General features: G+C 40.8%; 2 protein-coding genes across 2 annotated transcripts in view; both read left to right on the top strand.

The window, feature by feature from the left end:
- LOC143285831 (PSME3-interacting protein-like) overlaps positions 1–8,121 on the top strand; it is a 9,087-nt gene extending 966 nt beyond the window's left edge. Inside the window, exons 2-7 of the mRNA XM_076593264.1 lie at positions 115–299; positions 1,592–1,684; positions 2,290–2,411; positions 3,832–3,965; positions 5,713–5,759; positions 6,270–8,121. Of these exons, the coding sequence (XP_076449379.1) occupies positions 173–299; positions 1,592–1,684; positions 2,290–2,411; positions 3,832–3,965; positions 5,713–5,759; positions 6,270–6,487 (741 nt within the window). The 5' untranslated portion in view covers positions 115–172 and the 3' untranslated portion in view covers positions 6,488–8,121. The remainder of the gene's footprint in view (positions 1–114; positions 300–1,591; positions 1,685–2,289; positions 2,412–3,831; positions 3,966–5,712; positions 5,760–6,269) is intronic.
- A 1,631-nt stretch (positions 8,122–9,752) lies between these two features.
- LOC143285830 (uncharacterized) lies at positions 9,753–20,877 on the top strand. Its single transcript, XM_076593263.1, has 3 exons — positions 9,753–9,866; positions 12,001–12,246; positions 19,768–20,877. The coding sequence occupies exons 1-3, from the start codon at positions 9,809–9,811 to the stop codon at positions 19,884–19,886; spliced, it is 423 nt and encodes a 140-aa protein (XP_076449378.1). The 5' UTR covers positions 9,753–9,808; the 3' UTR covers positions 19,887–20,877.
- Positions 20,878–22,334: the final 1,457 nt, after the last annotated feature.

Raw genomic sequence — 22,334 nt, 5'->3', positions numbered from 1 at the left:
CCACATTCATTATATTCTGCTCTCTCTTGAAAATAAAGTTCAACACCAGTAAGTTTCCTTTGATATCTTAGAAAGATTCTCGAGTTAAATATTTTGTCTTCTCTTTCATTTCAGGCAAGAATCACTCATCTTGTTTATTGCCAAGCAAAGTACAAGACAACATAAAGCAACAATGAGTTTTGGATCTGGAAGCAGCTCCTTCACTGTGAAAAAATTTGAGACGCAGGAGGAGGTAGAGGAGAAAAAGCGAAAACGGCAAGAACAATGGGAAAAAGTCAGAAAGCCGGATGATCCTGAAGGTAAAATAGAATGTACACACACACACACACACACACACACACACACACACACCACATGCGTACACATGTGCATGCATGCACACACACACATTGTGACACACGCATGCACACACACACACACGCATACACACACAGAGGTAAATAGTGTAAACTATCAGCATATCATATGAACATGCAACATGTGTCTTTCATTTTAGGGTGGTTGTTTTTTTTTCAGATTCTTACAGATTAGTTGTTTTTTGGATGGGTTTTTTTTTATGTTTACGGGGGTATAGTGAAGGGATCTGCATTGTGATTGTGATCATATATTCTTGACAATTAGAAAATGGTTATTTCTTCTCAGATAACAAGCATAACAGAACAGTTTTTTGGTTGTTGTTTTTTGGGTGTTTTTTTTGTTTTTTTAATCCTGATGAAAGCAGCAGATCTAAAAGTTAAAAGGCATTGATATGTTTGTTTGATTTTCTTTTTTATGCCCATCCTCTGTTGTAAAAATAGCATGACCCCAGTGCTACTCATCTTGAATCTTCTGTGTGGAGCCATAGTCTGGCTCATTCTGTTACACTTACAGACACTGTGCTAGGTTGCCATGAGACCAGGCACCATAGGAGACCCTGCACTGCTGCTGCTGCATCACTTAGATGGTTTGTCAGTGTCAGATGTTCTAATTCATTGTATGCAGAACACCACAAGTCTCCAAAGCCCTCCACCAATGACAAAATTTATTCAGTGAAATTGGTTGCTTAACCATATCCAGTGAGTGCCTCCCCTGGAGTGGAGACTGCCACCACATTTTCCATCAACTGTCTCCATGAATCTGCCAACACCGAAACTCTGACACAAACTTATCTACAGACCTGTGCACCCCCCATATTTTTCAGTATTTGTCTCTGGGGGGAAAAAAAGAGAGAGAGAGAGAAATACGGAAATCTGTTTTCATAAACCAAAATCCAATTTCTCAACAATCTACAGTGCAAAAAATATTTTTGTTCCTGTCATGAAAATGGTTATTGGATATTGCAAGATAAGAATTTTTCTTTTATAAGAGAGTGGGAGGGAGGATGGGGAGAGAGAGAGAGAGCAAGCAATGGTCAATATTGATCAAATGTGATAAAGAACTGAAAGCCAGTGAAAAATACTGAAGACTCTTATGACAGTACTGAAAAGGTTGGTTGAGGGGTGCACAGGTTTGTATCTATTTTGGATGTAAAAGGAAATTTGAGGTTACCATGAGAGCAGTACTTGACAAGCCACAGGATCTAGATTCTTATTATTTCCCCTGTGTGTTTCAGAATGCCCAGAGGAAGAAACGAAGTCACTGTTTGAACAGCTTGAAGAGAACAAAGCCAGCAAGCAGCAAGAATATGAAGAGCAGTTTAAAATGCGTAAGTTTCCCATGTTTGTCACAATTTTTGTTGTTTTTGTTTTTGTTTTGTTTTGGGGTTTTTTTTTGTTCATATTTAGATATTCATTTACTTCTTTATTTGTTTTGGGGTTTTTCTCTCTTTTTTTCTCAAGGCCTAAGTGTGTTGGGTTATGCTGCTGGTCAGGCATCTGCTTGGCAGATGTGATGTAGCGTATATGGATTTGTCTGAATGCAGTAACGCCTCCTTGAGCAACTGATATATACTGATACTGTCACAAAATGTGTATGTGAAACTGTCAATATGTGTTGTCTGAGTGCGGAAAGAGACAGCTTATGATTTTGTATTGCATATTTATGCATATATATATGTGTGTGTTTTTGTAAACATCTTTTTGTCCTTGTCTAAATGTCTGTCTTTTTCATCTGTGTTAGATCTTTCTCTGGCTTCTCTCTCTCTATATATATATATATCTTTCTCTGTCTCTGTCTATCCCTCTCTGTCTCTTCCTCTGAGTGTCGGTCTGTCTCTCTCTCACTCTCTCTCTCTCTCTAATCTGTCTTATCTACTTTGCATACATGTACATACATGTAAACATAACACCCATGATGACATAACCTTTTCAGGCAACAGCGTACAGGGTCTTGAGGAGGAGGAGACCAAGTTCCTGAACTATGTGTCCAACCGACAACTGCAACTTGAGAAGGAGCGAGAGAAGGAGGAGAAGGTGGTGCTGGAGCAGATGAAGGTGGGCCTCAGCATTGGGGAACCGTTCAGTTTGAATCACACTCAGTCCAGTTGCATCCAGAATGTTCCGTTTTTTCTGCTCACATCACCTCACCTACGCCTGTTGCCCAGTCTGGGACATAGGCCATCAACAAACGCTCTGGGGGTTTTTTTTTTGTTTGTTTTTTGGGTTTTTTTATGTTCATGTTAGTGTTTTTGTAGCTTTGTTTGTTTTTTGTTTTTGTTGTTTTTTTTACAGCAGAAGGGTTGCAAGCCCCTCGTCCAACACTCCCCCTATAGCATACAGGCCTGCGACCGGCATAGGCAGAGTTGTTTTTCTGCTACTACTTCTAATATTGATAATGATTATAATATTAAATAATTGTATAATTTGTATATGGTGTTAAATCTTTTGTGGTAACAAATCAGACTGCTTTCACAGCCAGCTTTTGCACATATGCTTAACTCCGAAACTAAGGAATGAAAGACAAAACTTAGGAATTTATACATGTATGTAGACAGAAGGCCAGAGAAGTTATTGGCAGTAAAAATCAAGAATCAAGAGCTATGTTTTTTTAAGAGTTAGGTTTTAAGAAAGACTTGAGAGAGCTGAGTGCAGGGATTTGACGAAGCAAAATAGGGGAATTGTTCCCCAAGTGTAAGGTCCAGAGACAGACAGGTCAGTGACAGATTGTGGAGGGTTTGAATCTGGGAACACAGAAACAGAGTGGAATCTGATCGTAGAGGGCATGATGGATTGCAGGGATACTTCTTCAGCATGTAGGGGCAGTAACATCCATGTTATGTGTTTCTTTCCCTTAGGAGTTTCTACATGCATGACAGAACAGCATGACTCGCTAGTGAAAGTCCACAGCCATGAACTTACCCATTGACTGCATAGGTGTTGACAAGGAAGCTCACAGACAGGAAAACAACTGACTGGAATAGTGAAAAGGCCTTCACTCCATGTTATGTATAACATAATTCATCTCTCCTTGACAGTGTTTTTTCCTGTCAGACTACTAACACACACACACACACACACAAAATGTATTGATTTATAAATTACATAATTCAAAGATGACATCACTCCTTAACCGATTGGATGTATGCATTAATTTATGTTTCCAGTTCCATAGCTCTCATCCTGTTGTGTTGACGGTGCATCATTTTTTTTGACAGCTTCATTTTAATTCTGTGCCACATTAGCTGCCCATTGTTTATGGTGCTTGTACTAACTTATTAATGCTTGTGATGTCTTTGGCTTCAAGAGTGAAATTCACAGAAAAGTCATTATTCAGATGTGCGGGTTGGATATCACAAAGAATGTAATGACTAAACATTCATGGGCAACTTCAAAAATAAGAATTGTACATTCATATCAGATGTTCTCTGTTAACAGCAAACAAACTAATGATAACTTTTTTTTTTAACTACCTTAGGAGGCAGCCATCAAGCGAGTCACAGAAAAGTCACAGTCAGCCCCTGATGTGAAGAAAACCTCACCAACTGCTTCCACATCAACAGCAAAGAAGTCACAGCAGTCCTTGCTTATGGGGGCCATCAAGAGAAAAAGGTATTGGGTGTGAAATTTTCAAGTATTCAGGTGGTTCTTGTGAATTTTTGGAGCGAGTTCTATCCAGACTGTGTACAACTGTCCTCTGAATTTGTACATTGGCTATGCCTGGTGTTTTTGTTTAGAATTGCATTTCTCTTGGAGACTGTTCTGCAAGGATATGCCCAAGATTTTTTTTAAGACACTGAACAGGTTGTTCATCATCATGCTAACCCTTCCTTTGCCACTGGACTGTGTTGTACGTTCATTACTTTATAATACTGTGTGCATACTGAACTCTGATAAATCTATGTTTTCGTCATTCAGAAGCAGGGCTCTGTATGGGAAACAACCCAAGATGTGCACCATGGTTTGAGATTGGATTGCGTCCCTTTGTATTCTTATGACTGACTTATGTTCATGACTGACACCAGTGTCAGAAGAGAACATCTTTGGAATTTTTGCTGTTATTGTATGAACTGCCCCTTCCAGTACAGACTATACTGTTTATAGTGCTTCATATATTATTATGTACAGTTTCTCCTCTGTGAAGAGAACGGTGAATCTGTTGTGAATACTGTATCATAATTTTCAGTCTACAAGGCACGGACCATGAATTCAGGAATAAAAGTCATCAAAAATCCAAGAATAAGCCTAGCACATGTGGATTAGGCATGGTGGTCAAATTATGATCAATGTGGTAAAACTCAAAAGTCAGTCCAAAGCCTTATATCGCTAATGTCACTCCAACAACTTCTGTAGCAGTCGGTGAGCCTTGGGACATTGGTTTATCGTCTCTTGCAAAAGACTAGCACGCAGGTCTGTCCAGTGGAGAGGGGATGCAAATATCCCAGTCCATATATTGGAATCAAACCTGTGGACACTCACGTCCTAGTCAGGTGCATTACCACAAGGCCTCCAGGCAACAGTTGCAGTCTGGTGCAGTGGAGTTTGCAGGGGTGCCATGGCTTTTTGTCTTCCCCCTTGGATGCCATGGATGACAGTAGCAACTGTGGCACCTACACAAGCTGGTGGTCCACACTGACAGTGCACCACACTGCATTGTGGCAAACATGAGACTGAAGGTGAGGACTTGAATGCCCAAGCCTGTGGAAGTTGGGATGTACTGGATGGGTGCTGCTGTGAAGCAGCTGTGCTCTTATTTAGCTAGGTTTGGTTTCATATGCGCAAATTCCATGAACGTTGGACAGTTCTTAACACTAGGCATAATTTAGTGCTGCAAAGATTGCTGATGGATCTGGTGGAGGGCAGATTTTACATCCCCTGACTCGTCCCCCTTACTCCCCTCCTCTCCCAACCTTTTGTTGTTGTTTACATTGCTTTTTTCTTCTCAGCTGTTCTTCCTTTTTTTTTTTTCTTTCTTTTAGGGTTGCTGTGTTTTACTCGGGAGCAGAGGAGTAAGAGCGTGTATGTGTATTATGTGGGAGAGAGAGTGTGTGTGTGTTGTGTATGTGTGTGTTAATTTGCATTTCACTGCCTTTTTTCTGTTTTCTTTTTTTTTCTTTTTCTTTTTTTCTCAAGGCTTGACTAAGCACGTTGGGTTACGCTGCTGATCAGGCATCTGCTTGGCAGATGTGGTGTAGCGTTTATGGATTTGTCCGAACGCAGCTGCTGATACTGATACTCACTATTTGAGTGCGAGTGTGTGTGTATGTCACTATGTGAATATGTCTGTGTGTGAGTGTCTATGCATGTTCACCTGTTGATGCATTTTCTAATTGTTTGAGTTGTTTCTTTGTGTTTTCAGCACAGAAAATCCATCTGAAGATGGGAGCAAGAGGTCACGTTCAGAGAGTAAGTCTGTTGCCCATGTTGTTCATTTAGTGTATCAGTGATCCTGAAAATATTAAGTCAGACAGACATGTCCATTTTCATATATTCAGTAACAATACTTTTGAATAATATTAATAGATTGCTTATTGCCCACATATTCATGAAAGCATATCTTGGTTATTTTTGTTGAAGATTGCTTCTTATCCACATATCCATGAAAGCATATCTGTTCTTGTCATTTTTTCTGAAGAAATTTATTTTCATCTGAGAAAAAAAAAAAAAAATTCAGAAGACAGGTGCTAGTATTTCTAACTTTCTGAAGCAGTGTTGTTGACAGGTGTTGACACAAATTTGATGTACTTGCCACTCTGCAACCATGCCATTACATTCATTGTTAATGATTTCCCTTATGTCCTCCACCAGGAATGCCATTACATTTACGGTTAATGATGTCCATTACCTGTTTGTCTCCTCCACCAGGAATGCCATTAGATTTGTCACTAATGATGTCTCTTGCCTGTTTGTCTCCAGGTGATAACTCCTCCAACAGCGACCCAGCAGCAGAAGACAAGTTGCTGAAGCTGATCGACAGGACCAAGCCAGTGGCGCAGGTGGCAGGCATTTTGCCAGGCATCGGGTCCTACGATGACGGCAGCTCCGACTCTGATTCCTTCAGTGCCGAGTCTGACCCAGAGGACTACATGGTGACCAAGAAGGTGGTCCGGGTTCAGGTGCAGCAGCAAAACTGATTTCTGGCAAAGGATTACACATTTTTCCCCCTTTTTTTTATCTGTTAATTGACCTTATTTTGTTTTATGAGTTTCTTCAGTTGTTAGGGCATGGTGGTTTATGTTTATTGCAAAGTTGGTGTCGGATTTCTTTCCACTCATAATATGCAAAGGGTGACATTTTAGTTTTGATGAAAGGAATACTGGGTATCATTTGCTTGCTTACTGGAGTAAAACCAAAACCTCAAAAACCCAAAATTCATCTGAAGTGGATGCTTGATTGCTTTGTATTGAAAACCCTGCAGTTAAAAGAAAGACAAGAAAGATGCAAGTGATGTACTGTTTTTAGACTGTTGCTAGGTAATGACTCAGCTTGCAAAAGTGTCAGTGTGTTTTGTTGTTTTTTTTGTCAAGGAAGAATATGTGCGGAACAGTGATGGGGAAGATTTGTTGTCAGTAAGACTGCATCAAGAAAACCCCCTGTGATGATTGAAAATATATTGTTGACTGATGTGAAGATACCTTTATGACTGGATGACTGATACTGTCATTTGTTCTGCTGTTTTTTTCCACAGGTCAGTCAGTCATAGAATTATATTCACACTGTTCACTGTTTATCCAGGAAGCATGCACTTTTAGTCAGAAGTGAAAATAATGTTTGCAGTTGTGTTTGAAACAATGTCCCTTACCTGTTTGTCTCCTCCATCCCCCCCTTCCCTCCCTTACCAACCCCTCTCCCCTACACCCCTCCTCCCTTCCCCCGCCACGATTAAAGTATGGTATATTTTTGCTGTCTTGTTTTAAAAACCTGCAGTGGTTCGTGTGGTCTGTCTTCCACTGTCCGTGCGAATGCATGATTTACAGCATGGAATATTAGTTGCCAGTTAAGAGTTGTTTCTGTTCACTCTGACTGTTTTTCCATGCATCTTACATACATGAACATGTGTGTGTGTGTGTGTGTGTGTGTGTGTGTGTGAACAATGTTCCAAGTGCATTTGAGAGATAGAGAGGGTAGAGGATAATATTGTGTAAAGCTGGAGACACAGAAAATGACCAAGAGACTAACAGTCACCCAGTCACCCATATCTTGGATTGGCTCGAAACACACTTGATTATTTTGATGCCTTGTCATCCCGAGTTCTAAATTGAAGGTGATGTTATCTTTCAGAGACTGTACTCCTAAACTCTAGCCCATTGCTGTCCTATTCTCCCCTCATGACACAGGAAAAGTTCTACTCATCCATATGTTCAGGTCATTATGAAGGTGCTCCTAGCAACCCTTCTTTTCACCTGCACTTCTCATTCCCTTACCTTATGCAGTAAAGGCCTTGGGTTTCCTTCAAGTCTTTTGTGAAAGGAACTAAAATAAAACACTTGTGAACTTTTGTCTTACCTTGCTTTCATGAAGGGCACATTCTTTGAATGAAGATGTAGCTTGACTTGTGTCTGGTGATGAGTCATCTACAAATGATGTGAAGGTGATCTGGGTGAACAGTGTGATTGTTCCTTTCTCTTAGCACATTTAAAAAAAACTTCAGCATTTCGTGTGAATGATAGGAATTGTGAGATAGATATGTTGGTGCAAAAGTGTTTGAATTGGTGCATGTTCTGACATCACTTGTAAAGACTGAATAAAGAATAATATGACAGTGGAACTGTGTGTGTGTGAGTGTGTTCTTTAGAATTTGTGTATTTGACTTCTTACTCTTCTTTGGTCTCTTTTCATTTTCTCTTTTACTTCTGGATTTTCATGTGTGTTTTTTTGTTGTTTTGTTTTGTTTTTTGTGTTGTTGTTTTTTTTGTTTTGGGGGAGGTTTTTTTGGTTGTTTTTTTGTGGGTTTTTTGTTTGGAGGGTGTGGGTGGGTTGTTGTTTTTGTTATTATTTGTTTGTTTTGTTTTTGTTTGTTTTTTGTTTTGGGTTGTTTTTTTTAAATAATGAGCTGTTTTTCAAATGCTTGAAATCAAAACAAATGGCAACACAGAAATCTGCCCTGCCAAACAGACAATGTTTCATAAATGCTGAGATTATGCACATAACAGCATGACAGATTTGAAGAGAAATTCAAGGACGATTTTAATCCCACAGCAAAGCAAATTTACTTGAACAAAAAATTCAGGCTGCAGGATTCTACTAAGAGTCCGAACAATTTTCACAGATATATGCCCATACATGTGCAAAGACAATGTGAACAAGTAAATGCAAGCCCACAAACAGACATTCACAAACATGCATGCAAGCTTACACACCATACACATAAGCACTTGCATATACAAACGTACACATGCACGCAGTCACACTCACGTCAGCACGTGAGCATGAACTCGTACAAAGCATACACAGACATAAGGAAAATAGGTAATCCCAATTAAAAAAAAAAACACGAAATCCAACAGATGCACATAATCGCTATTCATAAAGCTCGTAATTAGCTCAGGGGCCACAAGTGTCATACATACTGATGATACAAGCAACGTGATTGGCCTGTCATTACCACAACTGTGGTTTTGACGGAAACACGCCTCGCACAGCAGGCGTCCTTCTGCACAAAAGCTTTCTTTTCTCCCCAGTTGTCGTTCCTTGTACTCAGCTGACATACCCGTTGACACGTCCACACTATGTCCCTCTCAGCTTGACAAGAAGCCTCGCAATTCGTCCACAGCCTTTATCCCATGACAAAGGTACTTCAAAGACTTGCGACGTGAATTTCGATCAATCCTTTGAGAGAAACACAGAGAGAAAGAGAGAAAGAGAGCGAGAGTGTGTGTGTGTGTGTGTGTGTGTGTATGTGTGTGTGCGCGTGCGTGCGTGTGTGTGTGCGTGCGTGTGTGTGTGCGTGCGTGTGTATGTGTGTGTGTTGCGGTATGTGCGTGTGTGTATGTGCATGTGAGTGTGTGTGTGTGTGTGTGTGTGTGTGTGCGTGCGTGCGTAAGGGGTGATGCGGAAGGGAGTGTTCTCATTTACCACGTGTAAAGAAATAAAAACAGCAAAAAAGAATGAAAGGAACACACACACGCACACACACACACACACACACACACGCACACACACACACACACACACACACACACACACACATACACGCGCGCGCGTGCACATGACAACATACCTTAATTATAGTTATATACATACCTGACAAAGGTGTGCACTGCCGCTTTACAGTTCGAAATGCTAGCTGACATCATAGTCTTTCGTCAGTCATCTGATGACGTAAGGCTGACGATACAGTTTACCGGTCTATAAATGACGCGGGATGTGTCTTTGTTGTGAGTTTTCAGGAAAAGGCGCGGGAAAGAGTTCAATTTTCGCATCACATCCTGTCTAAATTTGAGGGCTGATCAGAAATGCTCTTCGTGCCTTCTTTTGGATATCATTTTGAAGAATTAAGCTACAGAGAGAAAAGTGAGTGACCAAACATTTTACAAATTGTCTGCGTTAGTTTGTCCTAAGTGTCCTGGGACCATAACATTCCCAGACAACATGAATACCTATCCCCCAACCTTACCTATTTCAATTTGTTTATGTATGTGCATGTGCGTGAGAGCACGCATATGTGCGCGAAGGTGTACTTTGTCTCTGCCACAGACTTGATCATATAATTTTCAAATATGATAATGCACGTAGAATATGCATGTAAAGGCATGATTGCTTGTGTATTTAGCATGTGTATGCGTTTTTATGTGTGTGTGTGTGTGTAAGATGGGGGTGGGGAGGGGGGGGTTAGAGAAAGAAAGAGAGAAAGGTAAGGGAATTATTCGAGGATTTTTGTTATGGAGAATGTGGTATAATCTTTTCTTTTCTTTTTAACATCAATTCTGTTGTTGTTTTTCTGGAATGCCACAAACACATTGAACAATGAAACCGGTTTATTTCGCGAAATCACACTAGATTTCAAATGACATTGATTTTTTTTGATTTTTTTTTTTACGATTTGTTTCCAAGCAGTTTAAAGACACACAATGAATTCATCAATTAATCATATATACAGTTGTTTACGTTTATGACCACTCCTGATCTATTTTGCAAGTACAAAATTTGATAGCATTTGTACTTTCAGATACGGTTCTCTTAAGTAGAAACTTCCCTTAGGCCTATTTTGATTCTTGATATATGTTCTAAAAGGGGTTACGGAATCAAAATATATTGAATCCTCTGTGTGTGTATGTGTGTGTTAATGTCTGTGTGTGTCTGTGTGACAGAGAAAAGGAGAGGCGCGTGTTGCAGGTGTGGCTATGTGTGTGTGTGTGTGTGTGTGTGTGTGTGTGTGTAAGCGTGTCTGTGCCGGCGTATGTTTGTGAGTGTGAATACGTGACTCTGTGTGTGTGCGTGCGTGCGCGCGCGTATATGTGTGTGTGTGTGTGTGTGTGTGTGTGTGTGAGGGAGCAGGGTTTAAGTGGAAGTATAGAAGGAAACATGTAAGCCTCAGAGGCTTGTCACTGTCTGCATTGCGTCAGACTACCTTGTTTTGTTTTTTCATTTCTCTGTTGCTTGCAGTGGGGACTACTTACTATACACACCATGTCCCTTCCTTCTCGGGTATATGGGAATGTGATACTCATAATACTCATCTCTCTTCTTCTTCTTCTTCTGCGTTCACTCGTAAGCACACGAGTGGGCTTTTACGTGTATGACCGTTTTTACCCCGCCATGTAGGCAGCCATACTCCGTTTTCGGGGGTGTGCATGCTGGGTATGTTCTTGTTTCCATAACCCACCGAACGCTAACATGGACTACAGGATCTTTAACGTGCGTATTTGATCTTCTGCTTGCATATACACACGAAGGGGGTTCAGGCACTCGCAGGTCTGCACATATGTTGACCTGGGAGATCGTAAAAATCTCCACCCTTTACCCACCAGGCGCCGTCACCGTGATTCGAACCCGGGACCCTCAGATTGAAAGTCCAACGCTTTAACCATTCGGCTATTGCGCCCGTCATACTCATCTCTTGATACGTCACTTTTTTTTTTCAACACCTCCTGTTTTTGTGTACTGGTGTACAGTTCTTCATTTCTGTTATGTATCCACAGACACTACCAATCCTCACCAACACAACCACCACCACTGCTACTCTTGCCGCTGCTATTGTTGTTGTTGTTGCTGTTGCTGCTGCTATTATGACACGACGACGAAATAATTATTATTGTTTCATGAATCTTTACAATGATCTGCTGATCGTGAGGAAGATGTCAGGTTTCTTTCACCCAACAGAGCGAAATATTGTTGATTAATATATATTGTTCACGATACTCATTTCCTGATATGTCTTTTCTTCTTCTTCTTCTTCTCTCTCTCTCTCTCTCTCTCTCTCTCTCTCTCTCTCTCTCTCTCTCTCTCTCTCTCTCTCTCTCTTCCAATTCCTCCAGTTTACAGTTCTTCGTTTCTGTTATGCATCCACAACAACCACCGATTCTTACCATCACTTCCACCACTATTACTGCTGCTGCTGCCGCTCTTGCTGCTGTCTTGAAGACGACGAAATAATTATCATTGTTTCAAGAATCTTCATTAATTATCTGCTGTAACTTGTTAACAGTGACTATCAGCAAGCACACGACAGCCACATTACTGGTGGCCATGGTGCTGCTGCTCTTTTTGCCCTCTTGGGGCGTCGGCCAAAGAGTGAACCCCCCAGGGCAGCCCCAGGGGAACCCACGTGTGGCGGAGTTCTTCTGCCAGTGGACGCCTGCCGTGCCCACGGGTCGGACCCAGCAACAGTGTGTGCAGGCCTTTACCTCCCTCAGCTTGGATCGTACTGTCCGCAACTTCTGCGCCAGTGTTGGTCAGTATTATTCTGTGTAGCATTTTCAGGGTTAGAAAAGACTATGCCAGTCTTGAATAAAAAGTTAATTTTGCGTTTGCATATTTCTTTTGTATATATGTCAGATGATCGGTATAAGGACAAGCCCGGAGCTTCCCTGTTGTTGTTTTTTTAAGGAAGCATCTGGGCTTGTTTCAAAGTACCTTTTATTTACCCGTGTGCCAGATGATTGGGTAGCATAGGCAGCATTGACTTCGTAATTGTTGAAACTGTGTACCTTGTGTATGGAGAGAGTTACCATTCTTTATTGTTTGTTAATCATTTACTCTCTTAGCCTCACTATTCTTTCACATTGGTCAGTGTGGTCTTCGTTTTCTGTCTGGATAGCGGAATGCATTGTATTGCATTGTATTGTATTATTCTTTGTCACAACAGATTTCTCTGGGTGAAATTCAGGCTGCTCTCCCCAGGGAGAGCGCGTCGCGGCTACACTTGTGCAGCGCTACCCACCCATCTCGTTTGCTGAACAAAGTGCATCCATAGTGGTTAATCACATGCATCCGTGCACATGAACAGCACACAAAGATGAGGAATCAAAGTGAGGAAGACAAACAGTAGAAGAGAACGCTTGGCCAGGCTATGGGAGCCTTTGTCCGTTTTGGGGGCGGATATTGTCGTCCTGAAAAGAACAGTTTCTGCTATGTAGAGATGATTCACTTGTAATTTGGAAAACAAAAACAAAACAAAAAAAGGAAACAGAAACCACAACAACTATGGACTTTGAGTATAAACTGCAAACAAGCAGAGAAGACTTTATTCTAAAGCAGTATTTTAATAAAAACCTGTCACAAAACAAACACAGTAGGCAGGACAACAAGATATTCTAAAGTAAGCCCTGCTTTAACAAGATAGATCCATGCACTCCGCAAATTATGTGATTTTATCTTCAAACGACTTTCGCTTCCTAAGACATGGGCATGCGATTCAAGTTGAAGACAATAGGCCTAATCCTCAGTTATTTCCATCCTCTCTACCTTATAATTATAAAGTACATCTGTGAGCAGTGACAAGGGTACACGACTTAAAGACAATAGGCCTAATCCTCAGTTATCTCCGGCCGTGCTCTCTACCTTATAATTATGCATCTGTGAGCAAGCCAATGGGCATTACATAGCAGCACTTCTTTAAGTCGTGCATGTGCCCTTGTAGGGACCAAAGTGACTGTACATGTTTCTCTGAGCTTGTCCTTCTTGTTTGGCAGGATGTATATACCTATATGTATACCTGTATAAAAGGTATGTGACGACTCCGTAACTCTTTTGAAACCCATTGTTTGTCACAAACAAAATTTCTTTGTGGTCAGGATTTTCAAACCAACACCAAGACAGGCTTTTGCTGCCAGTGCATAGCGTACTGCTGTGGAATAAGGGCAAATGTACAAAAGATTGCGCGCGTGCGTGTGTGTGTGGGCGCGCGCGCGTGTGCGTGCGCTCTTGCACATGCGTGTGTCTCTCAACTACATCTCTATTCAGCTGCGCACAACACTTCTCTGTCAATTTTTGCCACCTGAAAACTTCCAGAATCATTTTAATTGTTAAAAAAAAAACATCCACAAAGTGATAACAGTTGAAATTTATCGACTGACAATGACGGAAATAATTGAACAGTTTTCGTTCCTGTTTGTCAACATGGCTGCTTTGATCATGTGCGTTAGAAGGGGAAGTTGATTATTAACGAAGGAGGCCGACATATCATTTTTAGTGCCACAGCAAGCAGATAATCAGATGGATGCACCTGGCCAGTTTGGCGTTTCCCTCTCTGGCCCTCAGAATGCTCGATAAATTAAATGAAAACATAATCATAACGACTTACTTTGTTCGATCCATTGAAATTACGTGTCCTTTTTAAATGTTTATGGTTCTGTGTAATGTTTACGCAATCCATGACAGGGAGAGAAGTCGCAGAGGAGGCAAGGAGGGAGGGGGTAGAGGGAGGAAGACAACAGGCATGCAAACCTTCTTCAGCAAGCAAGAAAGGAAGGGAAGGAGTGAGTGATAAAAAGAGAGAACAGAGAAATGAAACAATTGTTTGTAGTAGTATAAGTTGTGACATAATCCCCCATCTTGATCGATATTGCATGACTTTGATAATGATGGCCTGGTCTTCAGAGCTAAAGGCTGATGAAGAGCGAACGTTCTGTTTGATCGTCGATTCAAGCAGGACTGGGCAATGATATTGTTTCCATTGCGATTAGAATTGCTCTTTGTTAATTTAGATTAACCCTTTTTTTTATCAGTCTCTGTTTCCGACTCTCATTCTCTGTGTCTGTCTGCCTGTCTGTCTGTATCTGTCGCTCAGTCTGTCTCTCATTCTGTCTCTGTCTCTCTCTCTCTCTCTCTCTCTCCTCTCTCTCTCTCTCTCTCTCTCTCTCTCTCTCTCTCTACTGACGTGTGTGGTAGGTTCCAGACGTGTGTGTGTGTGTGTGTGTTTCTTAGCATGTATACGACGAGTGGATGCGAGGGTGTGTGTTATGGGTGTGCATGGATGGTGGGAACTCCATTCAACACACACGTGTGGCAACATTTGAATTACTCAATCCTTGATCACTTACAAATGTAAGAGTAAAGAAGGAATATTGACTATGGTTTAATCTGCTCTTTAAACCATTCACCCGGAAAGAATGACAACAAATGTCAACATCATTAGAAGCAACAACAGCGAAAATAAACACATTGAAAAGGACGATTTTGATGACGACAACAGAAACGACAAAAAAGCGAAAAGGAGTTTTTAGGAAGGAGTGGTGAATTCCATTCATCGATGTATCAGACTGGTCCTGTTGTTTTAGTAACTGAACAGCATCGCAGTATTGTTTCAAATGCTTAAGCCTATAATCCGTTTATCTATTTTGATGGTTTGAGATTCAAATAGATTATGTTTTGTTGTTGCTGTTGTTTTGTAACCTTGGAATAAGTTCAGAAGATCAAACAAAGAGGAATAAACTGAACTGAAAGAACGTGGGAGCGAAAGGGCTTGAGGGAGGAGGGAAGGAATGAGGAAAGGAGAAAAACACATCGAGTTTTTTGTGGTTGTATTTCTTCTTCTTCTTCTTCTTTTTAAGGTCGGCCGACTAGACTGCACAAAAAGTGACTTGCCATACAGTTTCTAGATATAAATTTTTGAAAGAGAATTGCGTTTCAAAAATAATTTAACACTTGGTACTGGCAGTACGTATTAAATGAAATCTGATGGTAAGAAATTGTCTCGTCTGTACACAGTGGAGCAAAACGTCTTCAACTGCTGTCACGTTCTCGGCGCAGATACATTTGGTTTCCTCGCAATATGTCGTAAATTGATCATTTGATAACAGTCTGAATAATAATCATTTAATGGCGCTTTACTTTACCCGCGTATATTCAGCGACAATGAATGATTCACCTCAGAAATGTAATTTTGAGAAGTTCGTGTATCTCTTTTCTTTTTTCTTTTTTTTTTTCTTTTTTTTCCCCCACTACTGGAAATTTCTGCCTATGACTGAGGTCAATGAAGTGCGTTTGTGGTAATTTTTCCCCTCATGCTACGCCCAGCAGGCGATTGGCATATTTCAACAGACAATTTCACAGTGCAAAGGAGTCCAGAAAAAAATCAATTTCACTGGGATGCAATGAATGGAATCGTGATACCTAAATAGTACAAACAGCCAGTATGATTTGGTCAGGTGTAGGAAAACCCCGAGTAAACATTTACGAATTATTAGACTGTGTGGGCAAATATCAAAAATCAATGTTGGTCCATTTCATTGGGAAGCAATGAATGGAATCATTGAATACTAAAACAGCACAAACAACCAGTATGATTTGGTCAGGTGTATGTAAACCCTGAGTAAACATTTGCGAATTAATAGACTGTGTGGGCAAATATCAAAAATCAATGTTGGTCCATTTCATTGGGATGCAATGAATGGAATCGTTGAATACCCAAATAGCACAAACAACCAGTATGATTTGGTCAGGTGTAGGTAAACCCTGAGTTTAATGTTAACGAATTATCAGACTGTGTCGGCGAATATAAAACATAGATGTTGGTCCATTTCATCAGGATGCAATGAATGGAATCGTTAGATACCCAAATAACACAAACACTATGATTTGTTCATGTGAAGGAAAACACTGAGTAAACGTTTACGATTCATTAGACTGTGTAGGTAGATTTGCCTGAGAGAGGGAGAGAGAGCAAAACCCTTGTGTATATTATTAAAAGGAGGCTTGTGGCATGGATAAAACATAGTCCTGTGATCACTGATGCCAAAGATGCATCATTTTCGAAAGAAACGCTTTGCCAATCAATACCTTTATAAACTTTACGCAATAACAGAATAAAAAACAAACAAACAAAAAAGGATTAGCAGTCCTGGTTGACTTTCCAGAAGGCCTTTGATATAATTATACTCTGTTCTCCAAGTCTGTTCTGTCCCGTTCTGGAGAAAGTGATTTTATGCTCAACGATTTACGATCAATGTAGCTGCTCATCAGTGAAAGCGTGTATCAGATATGCATGGTAACCTCACTGCCGGTTAATTCAACTGTCCATAAAGGCTGAGACAAGAATGCATGGCATATCCTATGCTTTTCCCCATGTTTGTTAACGATCTGGCAAATGGCACGACCACAGGGGGGAAGACGGGCTGTCTCAATCCGAGATTGAGACGTTTAGTTTGTTATTTGCGAACGACTGTAAAAAAAAATAAATTAAAAAATAAAACCTTCCAAAGCCAACTGAATTTACGACAGGCTATAATTTCGTATCACCTCAACGTTTGCGTGTTATATATATATATATAATGTATATGTATACACACACATATATATGTATATTATGTATGTATATATGTATGTATATAATCTCAAGGCAAGGATGTATTGCAAAATGTGAAATTAAGTGGTTTGGTGGCAATCGTTTTGAAGTGAATCAAATGGATGAATCACATGGAATAAACTCTCGCGGGGCGATAAAATTTACCGACGCCATTGGCAGCTTTGGTCTGAAAGCCAAGAAAGACGATATGGAAATGGAAAATGTGAGGGAGCTGGGTTTCAATCCATCCATAATGTTCTTCAAGCCTTTTCATATATAGATGGTTCCTACGTTATTGTGTTCGTCAGATATATGGATGTACAACAGTTTGTAAATTTAAATGAGAGGACTATCTTGGTATGTTATTATTCACCAGCATATGTAAGTTGGTTCAGATCTGGAACATAATTATCTGCTATTCTAAGGATCAGAGAAGATGCACATTATTTTATTCTGAGTACACTAAAAACGAACACCACATCCTGTTTGGTTGTATGCCCACTGAATGACTCTCTTAACTCTTTGCGTTCGAACGAACGACAAAAAAGACGACGATGGCTTGGGTTTACTGCTGCTGATGTCTTTGAAGCGTTTTTAACAGAAGGTTCCAAGACTTCAGAGGTGGACGAAGACAAAATAATACCGCATTTCAAACGATAAAAGCTATAAGCTGTGCCAGTTAAGACACCCACTGTACTTCAGATGGGGTCTCTGGGGGAGAAAGAAAGAAAGAAACTGGCCGTACCGAGCGAGTTAAGGGAATAATATTTCCCAAATATTACATAATTCAGTTGCCGTAAGTTACGACAGCAATTAGTCCACGGACAAATACATTATTGATCTTTTGCAAATACATTGTGTATGCCACGGAATTAAGAAAGAAGCAGTACGTCTAACCTCAAACAATGAGTTATTGCTCACCCATATGCATCGTCAATTCATCGTTAGTTTTGTTGTTGTTTTCGGGGGTTGTGTGTTTGGTGTGTGTGTGTGTGTATTATGCTCCATTTAAGCGTATGCCAGTTATAATTCTGTCTCTGTCTCTGTCTGTCTGTCTGTCTCTCTCTCTCTCTCTCTCTCTCTCTCTCTCTCTGTGTGTGTGTGTGTGTGTGTGTGTGTGTGTGTTTGGTTGGTTGCTATGTCAGCATGTGCCCCTTCCCAGCATCCCTGTGCAGTGATGCCCATGGCCTGATTGCAAGAAAACATTTATTCATTCTTTCATTCTCTCTCTCTATCTATCTATCTGTCTGTCTCTCTCTCCCTTCTCCCTATCTCTCTCTGTCTGTCTGCATATCTGTCTTGATATTTCTCTCTTTTTGTCCCCTCTCTTTCCCACTCTTTCTATCTCTCTTGCCCCCTTTCTCTCTCCCCCCACTCTCTTTTATCATTATTTCACACACACACACACACACACACACACACACACACACACACACACACACACACACACACACACACACACACACAGAAGGCCTAATGGCTGCAGGGAAGCGAACCGTGGCAGCCATTGTCCCAGATGATGGAAACCTCTGTCATGAGCATGGCGCCCCAGGGTCACACACACACACACACACACAAGCGCGCACACACACACAAGCGCACACGCACACACACACACACACACACATGCAACAGTAGGTTATCTCTAGAAGAAATGGGTTTGGTTTTTGCTGTGGAAAGTTTCTTTTGCTTTTTCTGTCAAACTTCAGTATATTTCTCATTGAACATGTTGAACGTGTCGTATTGTCATGCCCAAACAATTTATCGTATCCTTGTTCTCCTTGTTGTTTTTCTCCTCCTCCTCCTCCTTCTTCTTCCTATTCTTCTTAAATAATTATTTGTAAAAAAAAAAAAAAAAATTAATTAAAAAGAAAGGGGGGGGGGGGGGCCTTTACTGCACCTAATTCTTTACCGATTAAAGATTCAATCACTCAGTCTTCTTCCTCTGCAATTCCCACATTTATCAACATGAATTAGTGGGCTTTTACGTGTACAACTGTTTTTACCTCGTCATGTAGGCAGCTGTGTCCATGCTGGGTTATGTTCGTATTTCATTATACTGCATTACATTATATTGTATTACATTACATTACAAATCGGCTTCCTTCAAAGAAGGTATTTGTATTTGTATTTCTTTTTATCACAACAGATTTCTCTGTGTGAAATTCGGGCTGCTCTCCCCAGGGATAGCGCGTCGCTACACTACATTGCCACCCATTTTTTGTATTTTTTCCTGCGTGCAGTTTTAGTTGTTTTTCCTAACAAAGTGGATTTTTCTACAGAACAACCCTTTTGTTGCCGTGGGTTCTTTTACGTGTGCTAAGTGCATGCTGCACACGGGGCCTCGGTTTATCGTCTCATCCGAATGACTAGCGTCCAGACCATCACTTAAGGTCTAGTGGAGGGGGAGAAAATATCGGCATGGCTGAGCCGTGATTCGAACCAGCGCGCTCAGATTCTCTCGCTTCCTGGGCAGACGCGTTACCGTTAGGCCATCACTCCACACCGGTAAGCCCCTAGTTTTGTTCACACCCCTTCTATCTGACATTAAGGTACACAAAGCTACAGCAACAAACAGTATAATTATAATACCAACGCAAATTGTCATTTTATTATTCCAGACTCTGTGTGTGTGTGCGTGTGCGTGTGTGTGTGTGTGTGTGTGTGTGTGTGTTTCCTGCTGAATAGGTACGTTCTGCACGGTATCTCACCTGAGCCTGTGTCCACGACCTGCTACCATCACTGCCTGTCGCACCTGCGTACCGCTCTTCCAGCGTGTGTGCCAGCAGCAGCAACAACGAGGGTAGTCTTCAGCGACAACCATAGCTGCACTGCAAAGTGTATCAACAACTGTGTGGACCAACAAGTTCAGATGGAATGACACCAACTGCAGAGATAAAATGAGCTTCGAAAACTTCACTAATGGTCTAAGTTTTGGTTGATTCACATTTGACGAATTCTTTTTTTCAAAATCGATCGAAGAGATCTCGTTATACAACATGCACTTATTGGTGCGCGAGTTCATACGTGTGTGTGTGTGTGTTTGTGTGTGTGTGTGTGTGTGACCTCATACTCGAATTACGAGTACGAAACTTCGAGCCTACCAATTTACAAGGGAAAATGTCGGCTTTATTCATCGTGTAGGCCAACAGACACCTAAAAACAAAAACAAAAAAACATTCGTTCGAAATTACTTCGGAATGTGGAGTGAAAATGGTGAACTTCTGTTCCTGCTCTATAAATGTAACGATAACATTTTCCGCCTTTTAAACTGCTTTCTTTCTTTCTTTCTTACTTACTTCTCCACGTCTTCTTCCTCCTCTTCCTTATCGTCATATTTCTCCTTCTTCAACTACTTCTGCTACTACTACTACTACTTCTTCTTCTTCTTCTTCTTCTTCGTCTCCTCCTCCTCTGGCATGTAGTTGTCTGTTATTGATGTTGTTTCTTCTTCTTCTTCTTCTTCTTCTTCTTCTTCTTCTTCGACTACTATTCTTCGTTTTCACCTTCCTATTGGATTTTTGCCTGAAGATCCATTCAGTCGTACTCAGTCCCTTCATCGCCCCATCACTCTGTCTGTCTGTCTGTCTGTCTCTTTCTCTCTCTTCTTCTTCTTCTTCTTCTTCTTCTCTCTCTCTCTCTTCTTGCTTCATTGTTTCTCTTTTTATGGACAGAAGGAATGCGTCGGTTGTGAGAAGCGATACTTTTGTGTGTGTTTTGAGGTAATTAAAAGGTTTCCGCAATAAATTTTCACAAATGAGTAAAAATTAAATTAAATAAAATAAAAAGAAGTTTCTGTTAAAATAAATGACTTGCACGCGTGCTTTAGTTCATGTGACATTTAGCGTGTGTGTGTTGTTGTTGTTGTGTGTGTGTTTGCGCACGCGCGCGCCCGAGCGCTTGTGTTGCACGAGCTTGCTTATTCGCTCATGCACACGCTCAAATACATACATGCGAAAACACACAAACACACACATATCAACACACGCACGCGTGCACGCACAAATTACTCCCATGCTTGCATTCTCACGATCCCAAGATTAATAAAGCATCGTATCATATATCTTGCATCCACCTGTGCCCTGGAGTGTCCTTGACGAATAAGTAATCTGATCGACGGTAGCCGTCGGCACACCGAAGGCGGCAATTACAGACAGGAGGAGGATCAATAAGTAAACAGTCCCCTCTGTCATAGGAAGTGTCTGGTTATCAGCGACCTCGGCTATTAATTTTGTGTGGTTCTGTGTGTCGGAAAATCTGGGTACAGTCTTGCTTGGAGTTGATAACAAGTAATAATGATGATGATGATAACAATGAGAAGACTGATGATAACAACAATGGATAATTAAATAGTACTCTATCCAGAACACTGCTCTGGTACATTACAAAAAGTATGTTGCAATACATAACACATTGCAGATACATATATGCACCAAAATGTACCTAGCAAATGATACACACACATAACCGCCTGACTCCCCATGCATACACGCACACACACACACACTCGCTCGCAAATGCATTCATATATCTACACACACACACACACAACACACACACACACACAGAGTCAAGCATACCACATGTATAGGAGTATATACTGTTCGTATGGCCATGCCACAACGAAACCTGTTGCCGAAATATGATTACGGCGATGGATTAATAATTGACCATGCCATGTTCTGAATGTGGTTTCTTCGTTTTCATCATCATCTTTTTTTTTCCATATGGTTTTTGGTCGAAACTACAGTGCCTAAAGTGCTTATGGTCATGGATTAATAATTGACAGTGTCATGTACAGAATTGAGCATTTATGCCACACGACATTGCACTTTACTCTACTACACCAAACTGGACTTAGTTATACGCCATTGCACCATTCTACACTACTACTACTACCAATACTACTACCACTACTACTGCTGCTGCTACTTATACTACGACTATTACTACCGCTGCTACTACTACTCTCTGCCTTCTTATGTTTCTTTCTTTCCCCTTTCCTTCATTTTTTACCCTTTTTTAATTCCATATTTCTTTTCTATTTTTCATTCTTACTTTCGTTCCTCCAATTCCTTCCCAATACTTTTCTTTCTGTAATTCTTCTTTTCTTTCTTCGTTTATTTCTTCTTTTCTTTCTTCCCTTGCCTGCTTCTCTGCAAGTACTTTTCTTCGAAAAGAGCTCCAGCAGATTTGCAAAACGAATAACTGCGCTCTACATACAACATTTCCACTTTTCCTAAAAATCACTGTTT

This window comes from Babylonia areolata, chromosome 9 (genome assembly GCF_041734735.1).
Source record: "Babylonia areolata isolate BAREFJ2019XMU chromosome 9, ASM4173473v1, whole genome shotgun sequence".
Classification (NCBI taxonomy): Eukaryota; Metazoa; Mollusca; class Gastropoda; order Neogastropoda; family Buccinidae; genus Babylonia; species Babylonia areolata.
The sequence above is the reverse complement of the archived record's forward strand: the minus strand, read 5'-3'. Positions and strand labels throughout refer to the sequence as shown.

Excerpts from the sequence above, each read along its gene's own strand:
- LOC143285830 (XM_076593263.1), top strand. The coding sequence starts at position 9,809 with ATGCTCTTCGTGCCTTCTTTTGGATATCATTTTGAAGAATTAAGCTAC. Across the intron at positions 9,867-12,000 it reads ATTAAGCTACAGAGAGAAAA|TGACTATCAGCAAGCACACG; the intron begins GTGAGTGACCAA and ends ACTTGTTAACAG. Across the intron at positions 12,247-19,767 it reads CAACTTCTGCGCCAGTGTTG|GTACGTTCTGCACGGTATCT; the intron begins GTCAGTATTATT and ends CCTGCTGAATAG.